Raw genomic sequence first — 27,113 nt, forward strand, 5'->3', positions numbered from 1 at the left:
GGGGCAAACCAAATACCCGAGTTTTGATGGGCTATTAGGAAAAGTAAAACAATACTTACAGAATTATTTGTTGTTTTATTTGAATCAGTATACAATGCCGTGTGTGTGATCACTTTTTGAAGATGGCATCAGGAAGATGATGGCCATCTGTAGCGATGCACTGTTGAAGGCGATGTCTGAAGTTTTCGGCTGCTCTTCGGCACATCTCAAGGGGTATTGCAGTAATTTCCTCCCGAATTTGCATCTTCAATTCTTCCAAATTGTGAGGCCGACTTCTGAACACTTCCTCCTTTAGATATCCCCACAGGAAGAAGTCGCAAATGCTCAAATCAGGTGAATGTGGGGGCCACTCGACATCACCCCTCTGAAAGACGAGGCATGTCGGGAACAGTGCATCGCTACAGATGGCCACCATCTTCCTGATGCCATCTTCAAAAAGTGATCACACAAACGGCATTGTATACTGATTCAAATAAAACAACAAATATTTCTGTAAGCATTGTTTTACTTTTCCTAATAGCCTATCAAAACTCGGGCATTTGATTTGCCCCACCCTGTAGTACTGTACTCCGGCAGTATGTATGAAGAGCTTAAAAACTGTGGAAAATGAAACCTTTGTCCTTTACAAATCTTCAGGTTCCTTACTGGAAATAAAAGTATCTTTCTGTGCTGGTACTACAGTACAAGCAAATCTTAAGGTACTTTTTCAGATACATTTATCAATAATAGGTATCTACAGTAGTTACGGTGCCATAATGCTGTTAACGGCACTTGCAGCAGGAATAGTTGTCTAGTTACAGAGCTGTTAATGATGTTTACGGCCCCTATTTATTAATAAGCACTGACTTATGGCGGAAAGACATTCAATAAAGTGTGTAGTTCACTGAATCTGACCCAGTTCAAAGAGGTTGAATTCTGTCAAGAATATTATCTTAGGGTTAAATCCAAAAGGGAAGTCTCACTCAGGTTCATACAATGTCTTGGCACTAGTGCCAAAGCCAACCAGTAGGTTTCATTATTTGTCTTGGAATTGCTTGGCTAGAGTGACAAATCAGTTCAGTAATCTACACTCCTCCCCTAATGAGGATACCCACTTGGTACACCATGGAATGAACCATGGCTCACTTTCCTTGATGAAGGTAGCTGCTGACATCGCTTTTGTTGCCATCTCCAAAAAAAACTCTGAAGCGATACTAGATAACCTCAATGAGTGAAGTTGAATGGAGTCCAACCAGCTACAGAAACTGAAAGTTGGGCTGCCAAAGTAGTATCATCCACATTGGCAAGCTTCCAAAGTACTGTTCACCTAATACGGATTCATCAGCATGGGGAACAGGTGCAACACTACAAGCAAGCCAAGGAAGGATTACAGCAATTCTTTTTATCCATTCAGGCTGATTTGGGAAGTGCTAGTCCAAAAACAACTGAATGAGTCTCACAGTTCCCTTTTAGCCTTTGTAGGACAGATGATCCAGGATATGCTCCCTCAGTATCTTTGCTGCTTTAGCAATCACAAGTGTATCTGGGTAGTCAGATGCCTGAGATAAGGCTAAAGCTACATCTTTCTGCAAGGCAAGAAGCACACTTCTTCCTTTCTAGTGTGCTTCTAATTCAGGGATTTCTGCTAACATTCTTGTTGTACTCACAGTGGGTGAGGCAATGCCCAATTGTTCCAGGTGCTGCTGCTATAACTGGGATATGTCTGCAAGAGGAAATATGGCAGGATCATCCGAACTCAAGCTGGTTTCAATGATATAATTAACCAGCTCTGATAGAACCAGTGGGTACACATCTGGTTCTTCACTGTGACACTGTTCTTTCTCAAGATTTCTATGATGGCACCTCCCCCTAAAGTAAAGGCCAGTGAGACATACAAGATGGTATTTCAGCTCTTGTGCATTTGCACCACCTGCACCTAATTTTGCCAGTAATTTTCCATCATTGAGTGTGTGAGTGCACTCATTGTAGTCTCCTGTCGAGTCATGGTCATTACTTGTCGAAGATCTGATAGAGGTGCCACATTTTCACAAAAATGTATGCTTCATTGTCACGACTCATTCGACACTGTTTAGCATGTTTTTCCCGTGGTTCACTACCTTCAACTGTAGATCTTCACTTTCTTGCACAATCAAGTTTTGCATTAATAATGACCCTACAGCTCTTGTGGTATATTGCCATGTTTTGTCACAGTGTTGCCTCTATGCCATTGCCTTCATCCAGTCTTGCTGGGCCAAAGTTAAGCAGCATTTCACCAATCTTCTGGAACAATGGCACATTGGTTGAAATCATTACGTACCCATCATGTTCAGGATTATGATGTACAGAGGCAAAGGGTGAAGTTAGACCTTCATTTTACTTGTCTTCCTGGCAAAGACAAAATTTGCTGCAGTCAGTCTTCCTTTTGCCTGTGACTGAATTTACACTTGCCATTATGAGCTCCTGACTAAGGCCAAGGGGTATCCTTTTACCACCTTAATCTGATATGCACATTGATGTATGGGATACAACTATGTTTGGTCACCCTACACCTAGCCCGATCATTCATCCAGTGCCATGTAAGTGCTGTGTGATATGTATACCATCCAGGTAAGTACATGAACAAGCCATGTAGATCCCCACTTACCCTTGGCTTGGCTCTCCCGCGCTGGCACCTCCTGTCAATTCAGGTGAGGCTGTCTAACTAGATCTATCAACTGTATATAAACTTTCTACCAGCTAATTGATATGGGGCTATTAGACAACATTTGGCATACTAAACTACTAAACTACACAAAGCAAAGCTAGGTACAGCGTAAGTAAAGCTACATTACCTGACGCTGAACCCCATGCAGAGTTACACAGCAGTGAAGTCACCAATGGGCCTTGGTTGTGCGCTGACATTCGCTCTTTTAAACTAAAACTAGAGATAAAACCACCACCTAAATTATATATAGACTTGCAAACTATTACAATGAACAGGAAGACATTTTTCCATGCTTTCTGACTCCTCAGATGCAGTTAAGGTTTTTGGTTGCCATATCAGATGCCATCTTTCTTTATATATGCTATATGAAATCTTTAACAAAAATACATTTTACTTTTGCTTGGTGGCTCTGCCTAAAATGTGTATAACCAAAACAAATGCATAAAAATATGATCAGGGGCACAAGAGTCCCATGTTAAAACCTTGACTAGTGGCCATCTTGAAAAATGGCAGCCATTTTGGAATTTTGAATGGACATCCAGCAATTTTCAAAAAGTGGCCTATGGAGAAGATATGTACCAAATTTCATACTTGTACAATTAACTGAATTATTTTAGTGAAAAAAAAATTATTTTATCTGCTATACTAAATTATCGGCCTTTTTACTGAAGCATCCTCCCCATCCCACCATCATGGCTACCACATCTCACCAGGTTATGGGCCCAAGACGTCACAAGCTTTATTCGACGGTGATGAATCAAAATACGATTTATGGGAGGTGAAATTCTTTGGTTAAGACTGCAAGAAATGCTGGAAGTGGTTACCAGTCCCGGAGCACCAAGCGCCTTAGATAATGCTAACGTATTATGCCGAGCTTGTTCAATTTTTGGACGACTGTAGCCTGTCTTTAATTATATGAGATGCCAAGGATGATGGAAGGAAAGCCATACAAGTTCTCAGAAATCATTATTTAGGCAGCAGTAAACCTAGGATTATGGCCTTGTATATGGAGTTGACATCCTTGAAGAAATCAGATGACGAAAGCGTGACTGACTACGTAATCAGGGCCGAAACCGCAGCAAATTATTTGAAGACTACAGGTGAAACTATTAGCGATAGCTTACTAATAACAATGGGTCTCAAAGGTTTACCTCAGTGTTTTAAAATATTTTCAACTGTTATAACCCAGAAGGAGACTACTGTTAGCTTTTGTGAGTTTAAGAAGGCCCTTAGGTGTTACGAAGAAACTGAAAGAAACCTGCAAGTAGGCTATGACAATTCTCATTCATTTGTTTTCACAGTACAGGATAATTTTTCCATTGAAAGCTCTAATAACTCTAATGTGAAGTCTTGTGATGTAAATGCACGTTGTTTGTTAGTAGATACTGGGAAAACTTCTCACATTATGTGTCAAAAGGAATTTTTAAAAGTTTTGACAAGGATTTTACTTCATCAAATCATTTTATTGAACTTACCGATAGTAGTAAAACTAATGGTATTGTAAAGGGCAAGGGCAATGCTAATGTGGTATTACATGACCATAAAGGTAATTCACACAATGTACAATTAGAGAGTGCTTCATGTGAACCGTCATACAAACAAGATATATTTTCTCTGCACGCTGCTACTGAAAGCTGTGTATCTGTTCTTTTTACGCCTAATTATGCTAAACTTAAAGCAGCAGATGGTACTATTTTTGACATTGAAAAGAAAGGTAAGTTGTATTTCATTAATAATTTAGATTCTCCCAAAAGTGAATCTCAAACTGTACAGGAGTGGCATAGAGTTTTAGGTCACTGCACTGTAACGGATCATCTTAAATTACCTGAAATTGTTGATGGCATGAACATTAACAATAACAGCAGTTTTGATTGTGATATATGTGCTAAGGGTAAAATGCGTCAATTTAGGAACAGGGATGCAGACAGACGTGCCACTAACCGGCTTGAATTGGTTCATTGTGATTTATCTGGTCCAATAGACCCTGTTGCTAGGGGAGGTTTCCAGTATACAATATCTTTTGTTGACGATTATTCTGGATTAATTGTTGTGTATTTATTGAAATGCAAAAACGATGCTGTAAATGCGACAGAGAAATTTCCTGCCGACATTTCTCCATATGGTGTAGTACAACAATTCAAGACTGACAATGTAACGGAATTTACCTTCAAGGGATTTAGGTCACTTCTCATTAAAAATTGTATAAAGCTAGAATTTTCTGCACCGTACTTGCCACATCAAAACGGCACAGTGGAGAGGTCATGGCGTTCAATTTTCGACATGGCTAGATTGTTGTTGGAGGCAAAATTTCCAAAGAGTTTGTGGGGCTATGCGGTAAAGGCATCCACATACATTCGAAATAGGTGTTACAATTCAAGGACTGGTAAAACACCATATGAGATGATGACCAAACTTAAGGGTAATGCATGTGTTTGGTACTGTATGCTACAGATATGTTCAAAATAAGAAGAAGCTAGATGCCCGCAGTGAGCAGGGAATATTTTTAGGTTATGGCACAGAAAGCCCAGCTTATCTTGTGTATTAAAGAAAGATAAGATGTGTGAAATTTACGGAGAAATTCCTAGAGGAAGGAAAAGAATCTGAGTATATTTATTATGATGGGTGTCCATTGTAAAGGTTACTCCATCAAGTCCTAAAGTTCCAGATTCTCAAGAAGCTGAACGTGCTGTCACAAAGGAAGACAAAAGGAAGCCTAACCTAGATCAAATAGATGAGAAAAACGAGCTTGATCAAGATGGATAAGAAAGAGATCCTAACAGAAGATATCCCGAAAGGGACAATTACAAGCAAGAATATCTAAAGGATTATGACACTGACTCAGATTTATCTAGTATGGCAAGATTGTCTACAGATTATTGCTATAGGGTTACAGGTATGCCTAGAATATATGACGAAGCAATTTCATCTCCTGATGCAGCTCGTTGGAGGGAGGCCATACAGGAATAAGTGAGAGCACTGGACGAGAATGACACTTATGAACTTACACCTCTACCTGAAGGTCGCTCCAACGGGCAGTAGATGGGTCTATACTGTCAAACTAGGGCCTAATAATGATGAAAAGTATAAGGCAAGATATGTGGCTAAAGGCTGTTCACAAATTCAGGCTATAGATTATCAAGAGACCTTCTCTCCGACAGCCCACATTACCTCAGTACAAATGTTAATGCAGTTTGCTATCCAACACAATCTTTTGATACACCAAATGGATGTAAAGACTGCATACTTGAATGCAGACATCGATTGTGAGATTTATTTAGCCCTGCCAGAAGGTTTTGTTAAACATGGCAAAAATAGTAAAAAACTTTTGTAGACTGAAAACGTCATTATATGGCCTTAAGCAATGTGGCTGCAACTGGAACAACCTTTTATATAATTTTCTTTTGTCTAATAATTTTGTACAAAGTTTTGCAGACCTTTTCTTTATACTAAACTGAAAAATATGAGGGTAAGAATTGTGATTTGGGTTGATGACATGACTGCTGCAAATTGTAGAAAAGTTCTAGATGGTGTAAAAATGTCCTTATGTAACAGATTCAAAATGAAAGATTTGGGGAAATTAAGTTGGTTCTTGGGTAAGGAATTTAAATTTGAGGAAGATAGCATTTGAGTAAACCAATGTAAGTATTTGGAAAGAATTCTGGATAAATTTCAAATGTCTGATTGTAGACCAAAACCTGTGCCATGTGACCCAAGTGTAAATAATGAAATTTTCTTTGATTCTAAAGAACTAGCAGATGTCAGGTTATATAAAGAAATTGCTGGAAGCCTGATTTACATCATGTGGGAACTAGACCTGATATTTGTTATATTGTGACAAGGTTATCGCAGTATATGTCTAACCCCTCCACAGCAGATCTTAGTTTAGCAAAATTTGTTTTGAGATGTTTCAAGGGCACTTTGCATAATGATATAAAATTTTCTAAATCTATTGAAGAATTGAAAGTGATTGGCTTTTGCAATTCTGACGGGGGTACTTCAAGTGATCGACGAAGTGTCACAGGTTACGGTTAACAATTACATTCTCAAGGATCTCTTATTTCCTGGAAATCTAAGAAACAAAGAATTGTAGCATTGTCATCTTGTGAAGCTGAATATGTAGCTCTAACTTGCACTATGAAGAAGGCTAAATTTTTAAATCAGTTATTTGTTGATATGCTAGAATGTGGTAAGCAAACAATTGTTTTACATTATGATGATCACGGAGCAATAGCATTGTCCAAGAATCCAGTACATCACCAAAGATCAAAACACATAGATATAAGTTATCATTATATTACATCTGAAATTCAAAGTGGTTATATTGAACTATTGTATGTTAGTTAAAAAAGTTAAAGTCCTCCTGGCCCTCTGTAGGCTCATAGGGCAGGCGCTGATCTGTTTCTTAGGCCGACAGCCAGTATGTGCATTCAGAAAATAACATTTCTGATACTTTTACATAGCCAGTGTCCAAACAAAAACTAGATAAGTTTTCCTTTATAACAGGCTATCTTGAGTTTAAATGGGGGTGGAAAGTATAAACTCAAGACCTACAATATGTCATATTACTAACGGTATGAGTTTATTTAAGTTTACCATTTATCTTTATATTTACCCATTTTCTATGTTTATCACTAGCGTCTCTGCTGACGAAGACCATACCTAATGTAACTCGAATTAGAAGAATATAAAAAGAACAAGGTGTTTTGGCCACTGAAATAATTATTGGCCCGTTTACTGATGCTTCCTCTACATCCCACCGTCATGGATACCCCATCTCAACAGTGAGATGCAAAGGATCAGCAGAATTAACATTAGAGAGATGCTTCATTCAAATACAGTACAGTGCACTGTGCCTCCTCTATCTGTTAAAGTCCTCTGATCTCCAACAGGGCGGTGGAAGCCGGATTTTGAGCAGTTAAGCCCGTTTATTATCTACGGTTAAAACAAGCACGAAATATAATAAGAAGGCAGTTAAAATCTAAAAATGTTCAAACTACAGCACTGGTCAACGCAGCTATTTGTGTTGAGTTTTGGGATCTGAAAGCCTAAGAACTGATACTTTAGCAATCGCGTCCATACAGAAGCTTTCGGAATGGTCCCACTTATCTTTTTTAATTCCTTGTATGAGGGCCTTGCGATTCAAGTTGTCTGGTATCTGAGGATTTCGTCCAAAAGCACAAAATACATCGGTAGTAAGAATATAATTTCTCAGTTTAATAAGCATGTAAAGACACCTTACGTTTGGAGAATATTTAGATTCGGCTAAACCCGGTGGTGCCCAGACACATGAAGGAAGTAGTGATTCTGACGAGATGTAATTTTCTACGACTTGATCCGTAAATTTCTTAGGGTACAGCTCATTTAGAATGTCTGCCATCAATCAGCAGAGCAATTTCACCTACTGCAGGTCGACAATAGCTAAACGGAAAAACTTAGCCGCAATCCTTATCTATATATTTAGCAGTGTCTTATTTTCTTAATTTTTTACCAACTTTCAAAATCCATGTAATCAGTGCTAGGTTTGAATTCGATATGTACAGTACAGAGCTCTCGTTATGCGAGACTGGACTTTAATGGCAGTAAACCAAATACAACTTGTACATAATACCTCAGCAAAAATTAATCCTTATATGGTGAGCAACTGTTCAAGGTATTTTGGATAATATTTTTGTGAACAGCGCGACGTATGACATGATAAAACGACGATCCACTTGTTCTTTACTGTAAAGCAGACAAAACTGTTCTCTTATAATTTTTCATATTTTTACATCCACAACAGATTATCGTTCCTATATGTAGGTAACGTTGGACAGTCCTCCCGTTTTTCCCTGAGAATTGCCACAGTAAATTTGAAAGGCCTTTATAATTTCAAATAATTTTCACCAATTTTCCCTGTGTCACTGTTCCTCGCTGGGGAGTTCACAATCTGACTGGTTTGTTTCTGGTGATGGAAATCACTTGAATATTCAGGGAACCAATTGGTTCTTAGCCACGTAAAAATAAGTCTAACCTTCAGGCCAGCCCTAGGAACTGTTAACCAGCTGGTCTGGTTAAACTAAGATATACTTTTTTAGTTACTGCCTCTTAAAACCTCACGATTATTAAACTCCAAGCTTTCTGACAGTCAGAATGTTTGCTAAAAAAAAACTCTCCAACTAATCAGGGTAATAAATACCCTGATTAGTTGGTCGGGTGAAGATATTACAATACACGAATCCTCCCTGGCCTGCTCTTCGAAATATTTCGTTGGTATGGTGGATATGTCATCGGCCTGCTATATTTTTTATTTCATTACTTACGACGTTATATTTTTATAATCAGCATGCACGGAGTTCTACAGAGGCAGATTAGCTGTTAAGTTCCGTGAATGGGTCCATGGAAATGTAATATTACGTAAAAGAGTAGATGAAAAAAGCGTTTCCAGACATAAAGAGAGCAAATTTCAAGCGGGATATACGAGACGCAATCAAGTTGGCATGCTAGTGAAGAACGTTTTGCTTCAACGAAAAATACCTTATTATTTGAAAACGTAAAATTCTCTCTCTCTCTCTCTCTCTCTCTCTCTCTCTCTCTCTCTCTCTCTCTCTCTCTCTCTCTCTCTCTCTCTTTCGAACGCAAAGACTGGTCCCTAAAACACCATGGAGACGAGACACTTTCTATAAAGAATATTTATTTTCATAATCAATTTACTTTTACTTGGAAACATAGAAGATACAAAAATTAATAGGATTTGGGATACTAGCTCTACTTACTAAAAGCGTGTGCGATCATTATGTCTGTATCAATGAGCGCAATAATACACTTCCTTAAACAATCCCAAGAACAACTACACAACACACACACTGAATGAATCAGGTGGAAGCTTGTGGGACATGTGAAGGGGTTACGAATTTAATGTTAAATAAGTGAAACTATGATTTTAAGCGAAGTGACGGATATTTACAGTACGCTGGGAAAAACTAATAAAGAAAGATTGTAAATGAATGCAAGTATGGTAGGTGGAAGAATGGAAGTGGCTGATTTTACGGGTATTTGGGAGCTTTTGTTAAGATTAATATCATGAGGCTAAAAGTGATAACGAGTGGGGAGGCCTAATGTTGCGGATAGCAAAATGTACGAGAATTTCGAGGTGATTTGTTCTTACAAAACAAATGGGTGAGGATGGTTTATGTATAATTCAAGAGGAAGAAGGGCTGATGTTCTGTCCGAAGTGTTCGAATGAAAGGGCTTTTATTTCGATGAAATAACAGTAATTTCACGATGAAGGTGAATGGTGTAGCATAGTTAGGCTATGGCATTTGACACTGCTGATGTGGCATGATTCGGTTGCTATTATTTTCCCACTGCTACCACCAGGAATATCACTTCCTGCTTCCATTTTCCCAAATTCTTATAATCTCTATAATTTCCTAACTGGGTAAGCCTCCCCACCCGCCCCCACCTTTTTTGCTTCCTTTGGGACTTAGATTTCATATGACCATCACAGTCTATCGCATCTTATCTGCATCACGACGAGGTGTAAGGTGCTGCGAGTTTTTCTTTTTGTTTTTTATTGTGATGATAATTGTGGCAATACGTAACCACTGTATTGCTTATCTCCGATGGCGTCTTTCATGGAAAGGAAGCTGCTTGGTATTAAAGTTATTTTTTTAAAGGTTCATTTGTTTATTAGGCTATTGTAGTCTCATTATTCTCGTTTCGACTTCAATGGGTTTTCTCTTTTTTCACATGTGAGATGGTATTATTATGATTATTAATGTCCAAATAAGTTTGTGTAACATCGGTGAGAGGGTATTAATATGATTGTTAATGTCCATATAAGTTTGTGTAACATCGATTATCTACGTCCTCTTTCCGAACACAGGCCTCACAGGTCATAGCCCTAGGGTAGGAACTTGCCGTCTAGACGCATTCGGGTCGTTTACGCCGTAAGCACGTTTACGTGCAAAATGGGCGCCGTGTTTAGTACCAACCCCTTAGGGATGTGCGTAAAACATGAAATAATAATGGTAAATACCATAAACATAACGTCTTACATTGTTTTGGATGTTACGGCCTAAAGTGACTTACGGCCGAAACGACCAGGACCGGTCTAGACCCCTCTCTAATAGGCTATTACCATTTTTTACTGGTGCTGTCTCCCCTACACTAAAAGTCATTGTTACAGTTACCTTAACCTACGTTAGAGATGCCACACAAAAAATGACAAATTTCAAAGTAATATGTATTTTTCCTAACATACAAAAGGTAACAGCCCCAGGATGGGAACTTGCTGTGTAGACCTCTCTCCAATAGGCTATTGCCATTTTCTTACTAATGCAGTCTCCCCTACGCTACAAGTCATTGTTACAGCTAGCTTAACCTATGCCAGTGATGCCAAACAAAAAAATGACAAATTTTAAAGTAATTTGTATATTTCCTAACATACAAAAGGCAACGGCCCTTGGGTAGGAACTTACCGTCTAGATCCCTCTTTAAAAGGTTATTATTTTTTACTAATGCGGTCTCCCCTACACTAAAAGACATTGGGTAAAACTTTACTTAGTTGCGCAGCCTGATTCCCGCCAGTCGTCGACCGGGACAGGTTCCTTATACATAAACAGACATAACCTTTCCTATAATGCTATGTCCTGACCTAACCTGATCTTACCTACTTAACATAACTTAGGGCGACGCGCCCTGACCTGGCCGGGGGGGGAGGGGCGTCGCCCTCCTGGACCCGCCTCCCCCCCCATAAGGCCGTACCTATCCCCGTCGGCGACCGTCGAGCATCAGGCCGCGCAACTATCGTAAAGTTTTACCAATCATTGTTACAGTTAGCTTAACCTACGTCTGAAGATGCCACACAAAAAATTATATAGCCTAGATATATTATATAAGTAGGCTGTAGCCCTCTAACCTGGCCTAAGAGGGTAACAGAAAACATTGGTACTTACCGGTGTGGTGTTGGAAAAGATCATCTGGCCAAGCTGTTGTTGGTGAGCACTATGGAGGGATTAAAATTAGTGATACTAAATAACCTTAAAGTCACCGGTCTAGGAGAGCTAGAAAACTTAAATGAACCCCTTGTAACGAGGAAAAACTTTAATTGCCGCAAAAAATACAATCAAAGGAACAGCAGAAGAGACTGATCTTGCACTGCAATTACTAAGAAGCAACAGACAATAGTTGTGGTACTTTAAGGGTATCCGGCCAAACAGAAAGGTGCGGATTGTGCTACGGTTCACTTAGTACTGAACGTACCACCTTCATGTAATGATTTGTTATTGGGTGACTTACAGTCGTATCGGCTGACTGACCTGAGCTAGGTAAATGCATTTCTCTGTCCTTTGCATCGGGATTTGCATTAAAACTATAATCTTTTACTGTAGAGATAATATCTTCTCTTATATTTCTCAAGTTCAAGGATACTGTAAAAACTTAATATGTACAATATTTAATAAATCAAGGTATGCGAAGTCTCGATGTACAACTAAACGATGAAAGACCGGTAAGAGTCATCATGGCATATGCTGGCACGGAACTTTTAGGCAGTGACAGTAATTACGGTAAGGTGTGAAGGGGATCAGAAGGTCTGGTGTAGGCCTCCGACTCTTCATACCAACACAGACCCATCTTCAAAGGAACGAAGACTGGAATGAAACATTCCTCCCTGAATAAAGCTCGTTCAAGAGGGGCTGAACGTCGTAGCCGAATAGATAGAAGTCGACCTCGTAACGCCTATACAGCTTTTCCAGGGTACTTTGCTTGAGAGTTGAAAAGTATTTCAGCATGAGCTTCTGCGTATCGCCACGGCCTTGGTGGGCGTTTTCCTCAAGTATCTGCAAGATGAAATAAATTTCATTCTGTATCATATTGCAACATATCAGCACGAACATGGTAATATTAAAATGGAATAAAAAATGGAATGTTTCTAATGACGGTAGAAGATTGGTTAGAAATATATCGAAAATCATTTATTTTTTTACCTGGTATACTGAATGCAGGCAAAATATAAAATATTTAGTATTCAGAAAGGTGGAGGAAACACGGACAGTTTTTGTAGAATATTAGCAAATGGCTTGCAACTATTTGTGCATGCAGTTGAATTGTGAAGTGAATAGTGTAACTATGAAATACTTGAAAAAAAAAAACTCCCAAGACAAATGACAGGTTCAGCCTATTTTACAAGGAGACTAATGAAACATTAGGCCAAGTTTCATCTCGATTGAAAAGAAAGTGCAGAGAGCCACACCAGGCCTGTTAACAGCTTACTTTTCTTGGGGTACGTCCACTAGACTAATTTGATTCATATCAAATAAACCGATATAGATTGAAAATGTCGCAAATAAGACCAAGCTGAAATTAACGACGGTTGGAAATGTTTATTATAATACCAACACCAACGGCACAACTTCAAGCTGACTTTCGTAACCATATAACAAGTTTACTGTAGGCATTACTAAAAGGTGCTTGCAACGTTCCTCCGGCCCCTAGCTCCCCCACTCTTTAGACTTGCACCTGACTCCATTCACGTTTTCTTCCTTCCATCTTCCTGTCCAACTTCTCAAAATATGACCTCTTAGTATTACAGTGAGGGGTCCCCCTGTATCACTGTTACATCCTTGTACTTCGTCCCATTTATTCTTTGGATCTGTATCTTCCTGTCCAACCATTCCTCCTTCCTCCTTCCAGTCTTAAACTGAATGACTCAAAATGCCCTAGTGCTTGGTTTTATAGCTTAAATTTCATGATTCATTAATCATTCATAGATTAATGATGAAAGTTTAAGCAGTCTGTTCATATTTCGAAGGAACTTATCTACGATACATGTACTATAATTCTAATTTATTTTTCTAAGCCAAATTATGCCAACGACAGACCTTCAAGTTGGCTTTCGTAGCCAAACCGGATTCCTCAAGAATAAAACGTTTGTCTTGAGCCTGCGTCTCCCGTTTCCCGATGGCGTGGTAACTGACGGCGCAAGGGACGCAGTGCTTCCAGAAGGGTGCCCAGTGGGGGTCGTACTTGTCCATGTGCGTCTCCAGCAGATACCTGACGAACTCGGAGAACGTGGGAATGACGCTCAAACTTCCGGAAGTTTTCATCTCACTTTCCTGAAGTTGTGGTAAGGCGTTTCTTTAAAGAGCCGATTCAGGTTATGAATTTATTTCTTTAGCGTTAATTTGAGAGAAATCACGCTGTTCCTCCGAAAGCATCTAAGTAAATCTGTCTATGTTAATGTTTCGTATTTTTTACCAGTGTGACTTCTTACTTATACAAATGACCAACTGTCTACATATTCATTTCGATTTTTTAACAAGAACTGATACCTATAACAAAATAACTGACGATTCTTTCGATCTACTGCAGCTAAAATATTATCATGAATTAGATCAATTTAATTGTAACCTTGCTTAGGGTACAACCACGAGCGTATTACTTCTTTTACTTTATCTCAATACTTGATTATTCATTCCTTCTTTGGAAAGTTAGCAATTCGGTTGTCATTATTTTTCTTTTTTCATACTACAGTATGTTTGATGTGTAAAGTATGAGTAATATTAATTACGCCCCTTTGAGAAACTAGATCCGTAAGTCAAAGTCATGGAAGGGACTGGGTGGGCAAGACTTGAAACTTCATCCATTGAAAATGAATAAACAGACGGGAATCAAAATACGAAGTTAAAAGTTGATAAATAAAAATGATAATAAATTAACATACAGAAAAACCAAATCTAACCAGACATAAAAAAGGCAATTCAAAAAAATGAGCTACGTATTCTTGACGGAAGGAAACAGTGGCAGTGGCGGACATAAGAAATTGTAAAGGAAAAAGACGTATTACGGAGTGAGTAATTTGCATAACAATCATCTTCGCAACTTACTTTTTTATCCTATCACTGAGATGTTTCCGTTGTCTCGTTATTCTCTCTCAGAGAGAGAGAGAAAGAGAGAGAGAATAGAATTCGTGTAACAAAATAAGAGAAAGGGAGGGAGGGAGACAGTTTTAACCTAAAAAGTTGAAGTTTGAGGGAGAAAGGGAGACTTGCCTATTTTAATCTTCCAAGATGTGATGGCTGGTTATCACCTTGGGTAAATATTTTCCTCTTGACTTTTTTTCTGTTAATTACTGTGGATTTTTTATACATTTATTTGCCTGTTAATATATTTTTTCTAATTATCTGTAATCTTCAGCACCATTTTAGTATATTTCTCTTTCACTGACATTTTTCTGCTTTCAGTTATACACACTCGACACTTCTAACCTTGCTCTACATAGACAGCTGATCAATTCATCATAGACGCAATTTCTTCAGTTCATCGGCCATTTTAACGCATATGATTACTTTTGGTCATTTCAGTTTATAAGCGACTAAATTAAGTTTTAAAGTGACTAAATCTTCACAAAATCAGTGAAACAGCACCATGTAGAATGTAAAGTTTTCATTAAAAAAATGTTTTATTGTTTAATCTACATTTTCACAACAAAATTTTTTTCTGTATGTAAAGCAGCTTGAAATTCTCATGAGAAAGACTTGTACTAAAACAATGTAAGGTCATCATATCCGCACAAAAATTTTTAATTATATTAAATCCTCGCAAGGAAGTGACTAATGAATTAGATTCTTACAATAAAATAAATTATCATTTTTCATTAAGAATATCATTTTTAATTAAGAAAGTGTTTTAATTCAAGAAATTTATCATAAAGTAATCTAAAGAAATAAAAATTTTCTTAAGACAATTATTTGATGCACCGCAATTCTTAAAGTTACACTGCAAATCTGATTTTTCCGAGAAAAGTTAAAAATTTACTCTAACTTGCAATTTTCACGGCAAAACCATCTGGCGTTCACTGCAATTACAAAATTCTCGTGGAACATCTATGTGGTTATTGTTAAGCCTGATTAAATATGTAATCTCAATTAAAGCTTGCAGAGGAAAGCTGAATATTTAATGACTGTTAAGCGGTGACCTCACTCTTTCTACAGAGTGGGTTCGAATCTCACTAAGGCAAGAACATTATTTATTTATGTAAAAAGCGTATTTCATGTGAGGAATTCGAGGAGTTACGAGTTTCTGGTCAGTGGATAAACTGAATTTGAAATACAGTATATATAAATATAAATCCAAGGCACTATAAGATGAGAGAGAAGCATGCTTACCTTGAGTTGGGGTCTGGTAACGGCCAGGATCTGAGGTCCGAAGAACTCCCTCTGCCACGAGCGGTGCGTCGTGTCCTCTATCCTGTCTCTGTAGGCCGACAGTAGCCTCTCGAACGGGTGGCGGACGATCATGAACCTGTAGAACTTCAAGGCCTTCTTCATGTCGCTAGCCTTCTTCACGGCCATAATCTCGCGCATGCTTTTCGAGACACAAGGCGCGGAGAAAGGGTGAGATAACAGGAGTATGAATTACTAAATGATAACGGCAAAAATGATTATATAATATGGAAACGAGTTAATAAGTGCAAGGACATATCATGGGAAAGAGTAGGTTGAAAAATAATAACAACCATTATACTGAGACGTACACTAGATATTATGAAAATTTTGCTTTGCCTTATGGAACTAACAAATAACTAAAGGTGACATAAATAATGGTAACAGAAAATGAGTTGACTGAAAGATTTGGTGTAATGCAAATGTCAATAAATATGAGTAAAATAAAACAAGACTAATAAAGAAACAAAATATGGTTAAATACATAGTCGACGAAAAATTAGTTTAAAAAATATGGGTTACTATGCCGTCAAGTGACTGCGTACATGAATTGTCTCTGAGCAAGGGCCATTGCCGGCATAAGGCCAGCTTACCTAACAAGACTTTGTATGTGGGATATTCATTATGATTGCGTTCCAAAAGAACACTATGGAGTAGAAAATGGTCTTAAGAAATAGTAAAACAAGTTTACCTGAGCTTGGCCTACAATCCCCTCCCCCTGTATGTCTCTAAGTGTTCCTGAATTTCAACATTCAAAATAACAACATTCTAATATTTGTCGAGAATTCTAATCAAGAGCTATCGAATATTTTAGTACTGTGCTGCAAGTCTTAGCTATCCATGGACATATCGAAGGAAAAAACTGTTTGACAAAAATTAAATATTAGTCCCAATTTTGCCAAAATTAATCCACGTATAGAAATATTTAAAAGTTATTATTTTTCTGTGTCACATAATTTACACTTCCTTTAAAGACGTAGAATCAAAATGGTAGAATACCACTAAAACTGAGTCTCCAAAGCCCTTCTGGACAGAGAAATTAGACTTACTCGATACTCACTCGTAAAATGTTTTGGCACGAATGACTCTCGTCTGGTTGAGGCGATGGGCGAACAACGCATTCCAGGCTGTGGACCCCACCTTGTACTGCCAGCAGAACATCATTTCATCGGCCTAGAAATTATTTATTCAAAATTCTATTTCCCTCGAATGTAACTTAAGCATATATACTCCTTTAATATCCAATTCGCTCTACTTCGCGTCACTGTAGTCCTGAGTTCGTCTTCCGTGGTTCGAGCCCACGAGATGGCGAAACTTATTATCAACTAGAAAATTCCCTTTCGGATAACATATATGAGAATATATTATTTCTGAGGTGGAGCTAATTGGATATTAAAGGACGTTTGTAGCTTAATGCTTGTATATGAATCACGGTGATGTGATAAAATTCATTCATATATATATATATATATATATATATATATATATATATATATATATATATATATATATATATATATATATATATATATATATATATATATATATATATATATATATATATATATATATATATATATATATATATATATATATATATATATATATATATACATATAAATTTATATATAATAAGTTGTAAGTTCAAATGACGTTGGAAGGCTATCCAGGTGTGCTCATTTACTGTTTACTGTTGTAAGTATTTAACTGATTATTTGCTTTACAGTTTTTTTATATTTTGGGCCCTACTGTGTAGAAGTTGGCTTAGCAAGCAAAACACATTTTGGGTTTGTTTCATAGGACTCTGCACTTACTATGAATAATGACAACAATACGTGACTGGATTATGAAAAATTCGACGAAAAATCCTGCTAAATATAAATGAACAAGAGTGACTTACCGTATAATATACAAGCCTCTAAAATCGAGGCCTTTAATTCTAGAGTGCTTTCAGACGAGCGACTTTTGGTCGCACGACAATAAATCGCGGTTCGAGGTTCTAGCTATTTATCACCGGGTTGTTAGCACGAGCGATAAGTTGTAGAAGCGTTAAAGAGACAGCCGCGCCACGAAAAGATTCTTCGTCAATTCAAAATGAATTTTGTTAATATGCTTGGACAGGCGTGGTTTGCAAATTTACAATGAGAGGGATTCTGGCCTGTGAAACTTATCATTCTTCATTTTTTTGAGCTGCAAAATTTGCGTTAAATTTTTATTTCAGATTCGTGCTTTTTTAATCAGTTTATGGCTTTGTTTGTCAATATATTGGAGTGTAGTTTCATTGCATATCGAGTGTGTTCCTGAAGAAGGCCATAGATTAATGACTGAATAAAATAGAACAACAGAGTAGCACTTTTTGTTTATCCCTTGAAGAGAAAAGTATTGGAAATGATAAAAGTGTTGTCAGAGAATTACAGGTGCTATATGCGCATTAGCACATTACAGAAATACATGCAAGCTGTGTATATATATATATATATATATATATATATATATATATATATATATATATATATATATATATATATATATATATATATATACATTGTCACGATACGTTCCAAGTACCTGGTTACTACAAAACTAATCACAGATTTCAAAAATTTAACTCTCATAACAATAAGAATTACGACTGAGTACTCTAAAGGTAACAGTGATCCCTTAAAAAACTCATTAATCATGTGAAAAATCAAACCAAGTTGATCAAGTTTATTGTGAGGCATCTACCATTAAACAAGAAATACACTAGAATAAAAGGGCATCACTCCATCAGACAACTTTAACTGTTTCCCTGGTTTTAATTCACTTCAGCAAAACTAAAGGAACAAAACATAATTATCACATTGCCTTATGCACACACAATTAATCCTATTCACTGGTGGTCAGCAAATGAAACACTGTTTTTTAAAACCATTAAATATAAAAATTTATTTTTAAGTTTAAAATTTATAACTAGAATTCACAATCTGAAAAATTTACTATCACTTGAAAACAAAACAAAATTAAATTAATTCTTGAATTAAATTATTAAACAAAATTAAATCACAAAACTTTAATTTATCAAGGAATTAAATTAATCAAGTAAAATTTAAATTATCAAGAATTATTCAAGATCTGAAAAGAAAATCTTAATAAATGAAAATTAAATCAAGTATGCTATGTTAAATTATCAAGAAATATTTAAAATGCTAAGTAAGTAAATGTTAAATCACCAACAAAACCAAGAAACTGCAAACACAAGAACACACAAAAATACACAAAAGATTTATTAACAATAATTTCACTAAGGCAAAACTTTCCTAATACACGTTATTATACCATGGTACTAATAAGTAAAATTCACTTTACCTTACACAAACTTGTGGAAACCTTTGTAAAATCCCTTTGCAGCTACGTAAAATTCACAAAACACACTTTTTTGTCTGGTGCCTTTACAACCAAATAATTTTATTAAATTCAGATCTCAAAAGCTATATTTAATACCAGTGACCACAAATATTTTACGTTAATAATTACTCTCTTTTTTAAAAATGAGAGGGAGAGAGGGAACCAAACTGAACAGTCTCTGAAATAAGAATGAATATAAATTAATCTGAGGATTCCAGAATGAAACGAAACATATGACTTCATTAAGGCATTTTAGGGATGAGATACGAAAACAACATGTTTTGAACGCAATTGGGACCATACATGACGTAATCGATCATGAGGTCTTACTCTTAAAATTGCATATGTAACTAGAGCCACGAAATCTTAAACATGATCAAACAGATGGCAATTGTTATTACCGACCTGTCATTGCATGAATTAAAATAAATCAGAATACCAAACACAACGCGCTTCTCTTATCTGGGCTGGTGACAGATGAAGTGAAACAAACCCCTCGATAGGACACATGTTCTTTTGAGATCTGATATTACTCTGCATATGATATTTCAATAATTATTATCGTTATACATAATATTTGATAAATAGAAGAGTAAATATATCAAAATTATGGGAGGATATACATATTACAAGGCAGCATCATTAAAAAAAAATATATATATATCCAATACAGCAAGAAGGAACGCGTGCTTGAGAATATCACTAAGTCCACGTTGGAAGGTGAGTGAAAACTGGTTTCACTCACCTTCCAACATGTACTTAGTAATATATATATATATATATATATATATATATATATATATATATATATATATATATATATATATATATATATATATATATATATATATATATATATATATATATATATATATATATAAACACAACCACATGAAAGGTGAACATTAAAGACCAAGTACCAAGCAGCGCTTTCATGTATTGTGTACAATTCTTTGTATCCCGAAGAAGTGTACGCAATACACGAAAGCACTTGGTACCTGGTCTTTAATTTTCACCTTTAATGTGGTTTTCTATGTATACATTTGTCACATGCAGTTTGGTGATTTATTCATTTCTGACACACAATGGGACCGAACCCCAATCTTGCGAGTGAGAGTCCAGGGCACTAGCAATTCGGATGCAAAAGTTTTTCCTTGGCAGGCGCTTAGTGCCCAACATACCAGTGAATTTTACCCAACTTCCTGGCCCATCAGCCCTCGAAATGCTAACATTTCATTCGACTTACCCCTTCACCATGAGATATGATGGAAATAATACATGGGAACGTGTTTCACAGAAATACATTTCTGACTCACAACGGGACCGAACCCTGGTCTTTCGAGTGAGAGTCCGAATTGCTAATGCCCTGGACTCTCACTCGAAAGACCGGGTTTTGGTCCCATTGTGAGTCAGACATGTATTTCTGTGAAACATGTTCCCATGTGTTCATTTCCATATATATATATATATATATATATATATATATATATATATATATATATATATATATATATATATATTCATATTATTAATTATTAAAAAATTTAGTTTTATACAGCAGTAGCACATGACGTACTACACTTAAATACATACATAATCCTGTTACCTCCATTACCTTTAAATACACTATGAGAACATTTTATCAGCCCTTCCAATTACACCTTGAACGAAGGAAAGGTACCTATTTACCACATTTCCTCTTTCTAAACGTCCAGCTATCGCTAATGAACAACTCACTAGTTACCACATGAATAACAGTATATATGACGAGAGCAATGGCGGTTTAAATTAATCAAAGCTTCCGCTTTAACCAGACGAGTAACTTACAGCGTTTTATTCACAGCGTAGAAAATGGAACGCCTGAATTCAAACGGAACCTTCCAGACAAAGCATCTTTGTCTCCGCTGAACGGCATAGCAGCTGAATGGAACAGAGGCGACCTGCCATTGCATTGCCAGCGACAACCAAAACAAAACCGCATAATGGTTTTTGTCCCAGCGTCTACAGAAGAAGACGACAAAACCGCAAAAAATTGAACGGCATAATTAACGTGGATAACAATAATATACTCGTGTTTCAGCTGAATGGAACACCTATTAAACTATAAATTTCGTTCAGTATTTAATTTTTTGGATCATAAGTGAGAGGCATTGCCTGGTGACGCGACATAAATCTCCTTGGTTGTGGGTCATTCTTGGGGCAATTGATAAAACTAAATTTTTTGCGAATCTTATATATATATATATATATATATATATATATATATATATATATATATATTCATAATTATTAAGCAACAAATGTTTTATATCCACTTTGTATTGCCCCAGTGACCTACAAACAAGGAGAATTATAAGTGAGACGTACATCGTCACAGTTCTTGATTTACTTATGATTCCTTGGGTTTTTATTTATCCTCTAGGTATACTGTAAAAAAAATTGGATACTGAAAAAATTTATAGTTTAATAAATTAACAAATTTCATATATATATATATATATATATATATATATATATATATATATATATATATATATATATATATATATATATATATATATATATATATATATATATATATATATATAATATATATATATATCAAATTCATATATTAAACTATTAATTATGGTTCATTTTCCAATTTTTTGACACTAGAGCCTATAAAAAGCCAATCTTAAAAATCAAATAAATACTTACACGGCAACAAAAAGGTGGAATCATTATGTGAGAGTTAAGATCGCGTCAATTTTGGTTGTCGCTGGCAATGTCCAAGCAATGGCAGGTCGCCTCTGTTCCATTCAGCTGAAACACCTCTATGCCGTTCAGCGGTTTGTCGCTCTTCTGTAGACGCTGGGACAACCATCCCGCGGTTTTCTGTTTTCCGTGCCATGGATATAAAACTAAAGATTTTTGTCTGGAAGGTTCCATTTGAATTCATTCCATTTTCTATATGAATAAAACGCTATATTATATCTGATTAAATAAGCTATGATATATATATTGCTATATCATATATACTATTATTCATATGGTAACTAGTATATATTAGCCAATAACTATTAGAGCCTACAAAGAAAACTTTATTTTTAGATAGTCGACCGTAGAGGGTGCTGTCAAATTAAAGATTGGGTCAGGAGAGACGGAAGTTATTGAAGGATGGGAGTGCAGAGAGCGATAGCTGGACGTTTAGAAAGAGGAAATGTGGTAAACAGGTACCTTTCCTTCGTTGAAGGTGTAATTGATAGGGCTGATAAAATGTTCTCATACTGTATTTAAAGGTAATGGAGGTAACAGGGTTATGTATGTATTTAAGTGTAGTACGTCATGCGCTACTGCTGTCTCAATCTTTGACGACTTCATTGGACGGGTAGGTACCGTTCTCAGCTAGCACTCTGCTGGCCCAGCGTTCGATTCTCCGACCGGCCAATGAAGAATTAGAGGAATTTATTTCTGGTGATAGAAATTAATTTCTCGCTATAATGTGGTTCAGATTCTACAATAAGCTGTAGGTCCCATTGCTAGGTAACCAAATGGTTCTTAGCCACGTAAAATAAATCTGATCCTTCGGGCCAGCCCTAGGAGAGCTGTTAATCAGCTCAGTGGTATGGTTAAACTGAAGTATACTTACTTTGTCTCAATCTTTGTTACGGAGAATGAAAAGCTGAGGCCAAGGCCAATTGTTTTAAAAATATTTCGAGTTCCAAAAATACTGAGTTAACATAATTCGATCCTTTGATTTCTCTCCCGCAAATCAGGTTAAATTCCCCGAATATATATTACTAATAGCACTCAAGAGGAAAAAAAAAAAGATAAAAATTACAAAACAAACGAGTTTCGTTATATATACAAATCTTTTATTACTTTTCTGCTGACACTAATAATTTATAAATGATGCGTCCTAAAACCACGCACATGTCAAATGATAAGAGTGAGAAGCTGAAAGCAAACGTTTCTTATCACTTATTTTTTGCCTATCTATCTATCTATCTATCTATCTGTATCCCTCACTAACAAAATATATAACAATTAAATAAATAAGACAAAGATTAAAGCAAGATGCCAGAACTGACTGGAATAAGCAAAGGAAGAAAAATATCAGAGAGAAAAGTTCTAACAACACCACTCTCGGCGCAGCCGTCCAAGCTTCGAAGTTGACCGCAAATTTCTTACTGTCTGCATCTTAAAAACTGGAGGCCTTACCCAATCCACCTGGAAGCTGGTAGCAAAGGGTGACTGCGGAAGGAAGTATCTGCCGTCCAGTTTATAGAAGTTGCCCTTGGCGTGGGTCATGATGTCGAGGAAGACGTTGGCCGTTGAGGTACTGAACTTCTGACACGCTCTCTGTAAGCGGATTTGGCGGGCCCTGTTCACCTCCTGAAAAAAAAAGTACGGGAATGTTACGGCATTCTGTAAATGCACTGGAACTGACTTTGTTTTCTGAAAAGTGTTAGAACTGTATATGCTTTCTGAAATTGTTTTGAACTTGATTGTTACTTGAACAACAGAATTTAGTTTTTTAAGTTTTCAAACTGAATGTGCCGTCAGATTGATTTTACCTTCTGAAATAATTTTGGAATTTAACTTACTCTGAAACTACTTTAAACTGACTCTACTGTCTAAAATAATAATGTGAATGAAATTACATCCTGAAGAACAATTTACGCTTAAAGTGAACTCTGAACAAAATATTGAAAATAGACGAAGGCTTTGAAAAAGTATGAGGATTCTTAAAGAGTGCTGGAATTAAATGTACTTCGTCTTCTAAAAAAAAAAAAAAACGACCGTCATTAAGAGCTAAATTTAGGAAGGCTAATTTTGGAATGAGACGAGCCCCTGTAGCTATTGCTGTTCTGAGGCAAGAAGCAGCCTTGCTTAAAATAACCAGAACTGAAACTTTTGTGTAAAAAAATTCATGGCAAAAAGTGAATCGTCTTTATACAAAAACCGTCCGCCTTGGGAACACAAGCACACTCATATTCCCCAACTGAGATCATCTTAACACTACCGACCCCAGACCACTAAGATCTGTGACAAGTTTCTGTACACTGATTATTAGGATGAGGTTCCTAGCCCATGCACACGAGTTTCTACGGGCGCTTGCTAGTCTGACTTTTATTGATTGACACCCATCTCAGCACTGGCTAGATGCAATGTGGCTTTACTTCACTGAACAGAAAACCAGTCGTGTAGCGATCATTTTCCTTCTAAGTTTATGATGTTCGTGTCACCATAATATACAAACGTGGCAAAATGCTCACAATCGTGTCTACGAAGCGTAAAAGAACACCTACATTCTCCTAAGGACTTAAGCTCACACAGAGCAGAATTTTCATAAGTGAACAGAAGACAAAGAAAGCCAAAAAGAGGAATATACGATTAAATAGAAAAAAAAACACAATACGCAGAAGCGTAGATAAACAGCAACGGTAAACTTCGTATAAATAAGAGGCATGGCGCTTTAAAGCAGCATCAAGACTATAACACTAGTTTTTTCCGCTAGATACGGACACTGGAAGATGAAGTAGAATTATTCTCGTTAACTTCAAGGAATTTTTACATGTACTCTGCTCTCTGACTTAGGACTTGGTTTTAGAGACATGGAAATTAGCTACACGAAGCTCCTATGCTACTATACAACTCGTTGCTATATACAGTTGCCGGCTCATAAATAATGTGTTGGTTCATTATATTTATTTGATCAACGTAGTTGTTGGTTGCTGTTGCGGTATATTCAAGACTTCGCAAAAGCAACTCCTTGACCTTCAAGGTTATCGCAGGGGCTATTTGGAGACCATAAGACGAACAAAAAGCCCCTAGGAAGTTGCATATTTCAAGGTCATTCGATGCTATTTATGATAACAGAGGATGGCTAAGCGTTGGACATTAATTTCTTGTTACTGAAACCTGCAACATATCATGTCTGCATTTGCAAATGTTTTCTTTATTCAAAGTTCAGGCCTCGCATCTTTATTCTCTTTTTAACACGGGTACGCTTAAATTTTGTGAAAGATGTGCTGATTACTTATTAGTATAATAATAATAATAATAATAATAATAATAATAATAATAATAATAATAATAATAATAATAATAATAATAATAATAATAATTTCACCGAAGAGCGAAAACAAGTTGCTGTTTCACTGTTATACACTCAATGCTCTTTGGGGGACCAAGATAGATAGCTCACCAACTTGGTCATGGCGTCGGTTTTTCATAAGTACCTGTTTAATATACTGCTAACCATATGGCAACCACAGACGGGGAAAAGAGGATATAATTTTAACCTTCACATAGTAGTTCTCAAAATGTTAGTATGGTATTAACACCAATCAAAAGAGACCGAGCTAATTTTTGGAAATGAGATGTAGGGAATTCATGAACTGGTGGTTTGTGAACTTCAATTACTATTTTTTCGTTCCATTCCGAATTATTATTTTCTTTTAATTCTTTATAACTTGTTTTTAGAAGCTACATGCTATTTTCTTCTTCAGCGGAACGGAAAGACGCTATCATTTGCCGAAAATAACACTGGCTGTAATCTCATACAGGCTACCTCCATCCAGGAACTGTGATAAAAACCTAGATTCAATTTGTTTTTTTTTTTTCCAGGCGTATATTCACGGCATACGGTGGTCACGTCTGGGTTACGACGACGTTGCTCCTGTCCCTCTGCATTGGGGGAAGGAGGGAGGGGGAGGGGAGAGAGCGGACGGGATTTAAAACAGTTATTACGAAATTACGTTTCATGGGTGCAGTGACCTCTGCGTAACTTGTTCATTTCACTTTTGATCCTCGCAGTGAAACTAAACTACTCATGATCACTTTCACAAGATTAGCGGAAACCTAATTTTCATTGTTTTCGAAAAGTATAGTGGCCGAGACTGTCACGCTGCCAAAATACACTATTTTGTTCCCGAGAAACTAATTTTAATGACCATCTCATTATAGATGACAAATGACCCTTAAATGACTCAAGAAATGGGAAAGACAGAAGATTCTAAATTACAGAGGTACTTTATGTTTATGAAGCCTTACAATCACTGAAGGGACAAACAATGGCGCTCGTTTCTGCCTGTTTTCTCACGTTTTGGTTAACAGATTATTTTGGACTTTACTTAAAAAAAAGTTGTTTGAATGTGCGTTTCATAAATATCATTGTGCTAAATGACGCATTACAAACAGAATATTTACATATATACAAAATTAAATAATTTTAGTGCGAGGTTTTACGGGAACATGTTTGGTTTAAGAAACATATTCCAGAGAAGTCTATTTTATATATGTGCATATACTGTATATACAGAGATTCCTAAGCAACAACAAAAAAGTAGGAGTAACAGATTCATGCTGAGAGAAAATAACTAACCAACGCCCCTTGCATGTTTAATGGAAACGCACGTGAACGGAATACAACAGATGAGAAAAGTAAATACTAGAAAGCGGAGAATCAACATCCGACTTGGAACGCCTGAGCAATCTTCAACGCCACCCGCACTAAGAGCCCTCCATATTCTTCCCCGTCCCGTTCACGGATACGCCTAACACAAACACTATACACCAAGGGCAAATGGGTTTGACACCAAGGAACAAGACAAGAAATCAACTACGCCCAAAGCCAAGCTGCCAAGGGTTAAATGAAGGGGAAACATAAATGAAAATCAAAATATTGACGCACACGACTTCATTATTACAGCTGAACTAAATAAAAATTAGGTTATTTTGTGCGGACCACATGAAGTTCAGGTTATAATGTGTAGATCTGAAGAGCCAGAGTCAAATGGCAAAAATTCAGCTAAATTTAGCGACACCAAATTTAGGTGCAAACATACTCA

The 27,113-nt window shown here is 36.6% G+C and overlaps 2 protein-coding genes across 4 annotated transcripts in view; both read right to left on the reverse strand.

The window, feature by feature from the left end:
* Window positions 1-11,915, reverse strand: part of LOC136828649 (pre-mRNA-splicing factor 38B-like) — a 138,659-nt gene extending 126,744 nt beyond the window's left edge. The window contains exon 1 of the mRNA XM_067086692.1: window positions 11,620-11,915. Within this exon, the coding sequence (XP_066942793.1) occupies window positions 11,620-11,643 (24 nt within the window). The 5' untranslated portion in view covers window positions 11,644-11,915. The remainder of the gene's footprint in view (window positions 1-11,619) is intronic.
* A 194-nt stretch (window positions 11,916-12,109) lies between these two features.
* Window positions 12,110-27,113, reverse strand: part of LOC136828648 (carbohydrate sulfotransferase 11-like) — a 46,929-nt gene continuing 31,925 nt past the window's right edge. For 2 of the 3 annotated variants that reach the window (XM_067086690.1, XM_067086689.1), the window contains exons 3-7: window positions 23,479-23,652; window positions 16,949-17,061; window positions 15,832-16,030; window positions 13,546-13,779; window positions 12,110-12,504 (exon numbers count right to left, since the gene is read on the reverse strand). In XM_067086690.1, the coding sequence (XP_066942791.1) occupies window positions 12,301-12,504; window positions 13,546-13,779; window positions 15,832-16,030; window positions 16,949-17,061; window positions 23,479-23,652 (924 nt within the window). In that variant the 3' untranslated portion in view covers window positions 12,110-12,300. The remainder of the gene's footprint in view (window positions 12,505-13,545; window positions 13,780-15,831; window positions 16,031-16,948; window positions 17,062-23,478; window positions 23,653-27,113) is intronic. The other variant, XM_067086691.1, reaches the window with a different exon arrangement.

The sequence above is a fragment of the Macrobrachium rosenbergii genome, chromosome 43 (assembly GCF_040412425.1).
Source record: "Macrobrachium rosenbergii isolate ZJJX-2024 chromosome 43, ASM4041242v1, whole genome shotgun sequence".
Lineage (NCBI taxonomy): Eukaryota > Metazoa > Arthropoda > Malacostraca > Decapoda > Palaemonidae > Macrobrachium > Macrobrachium rosenbergii.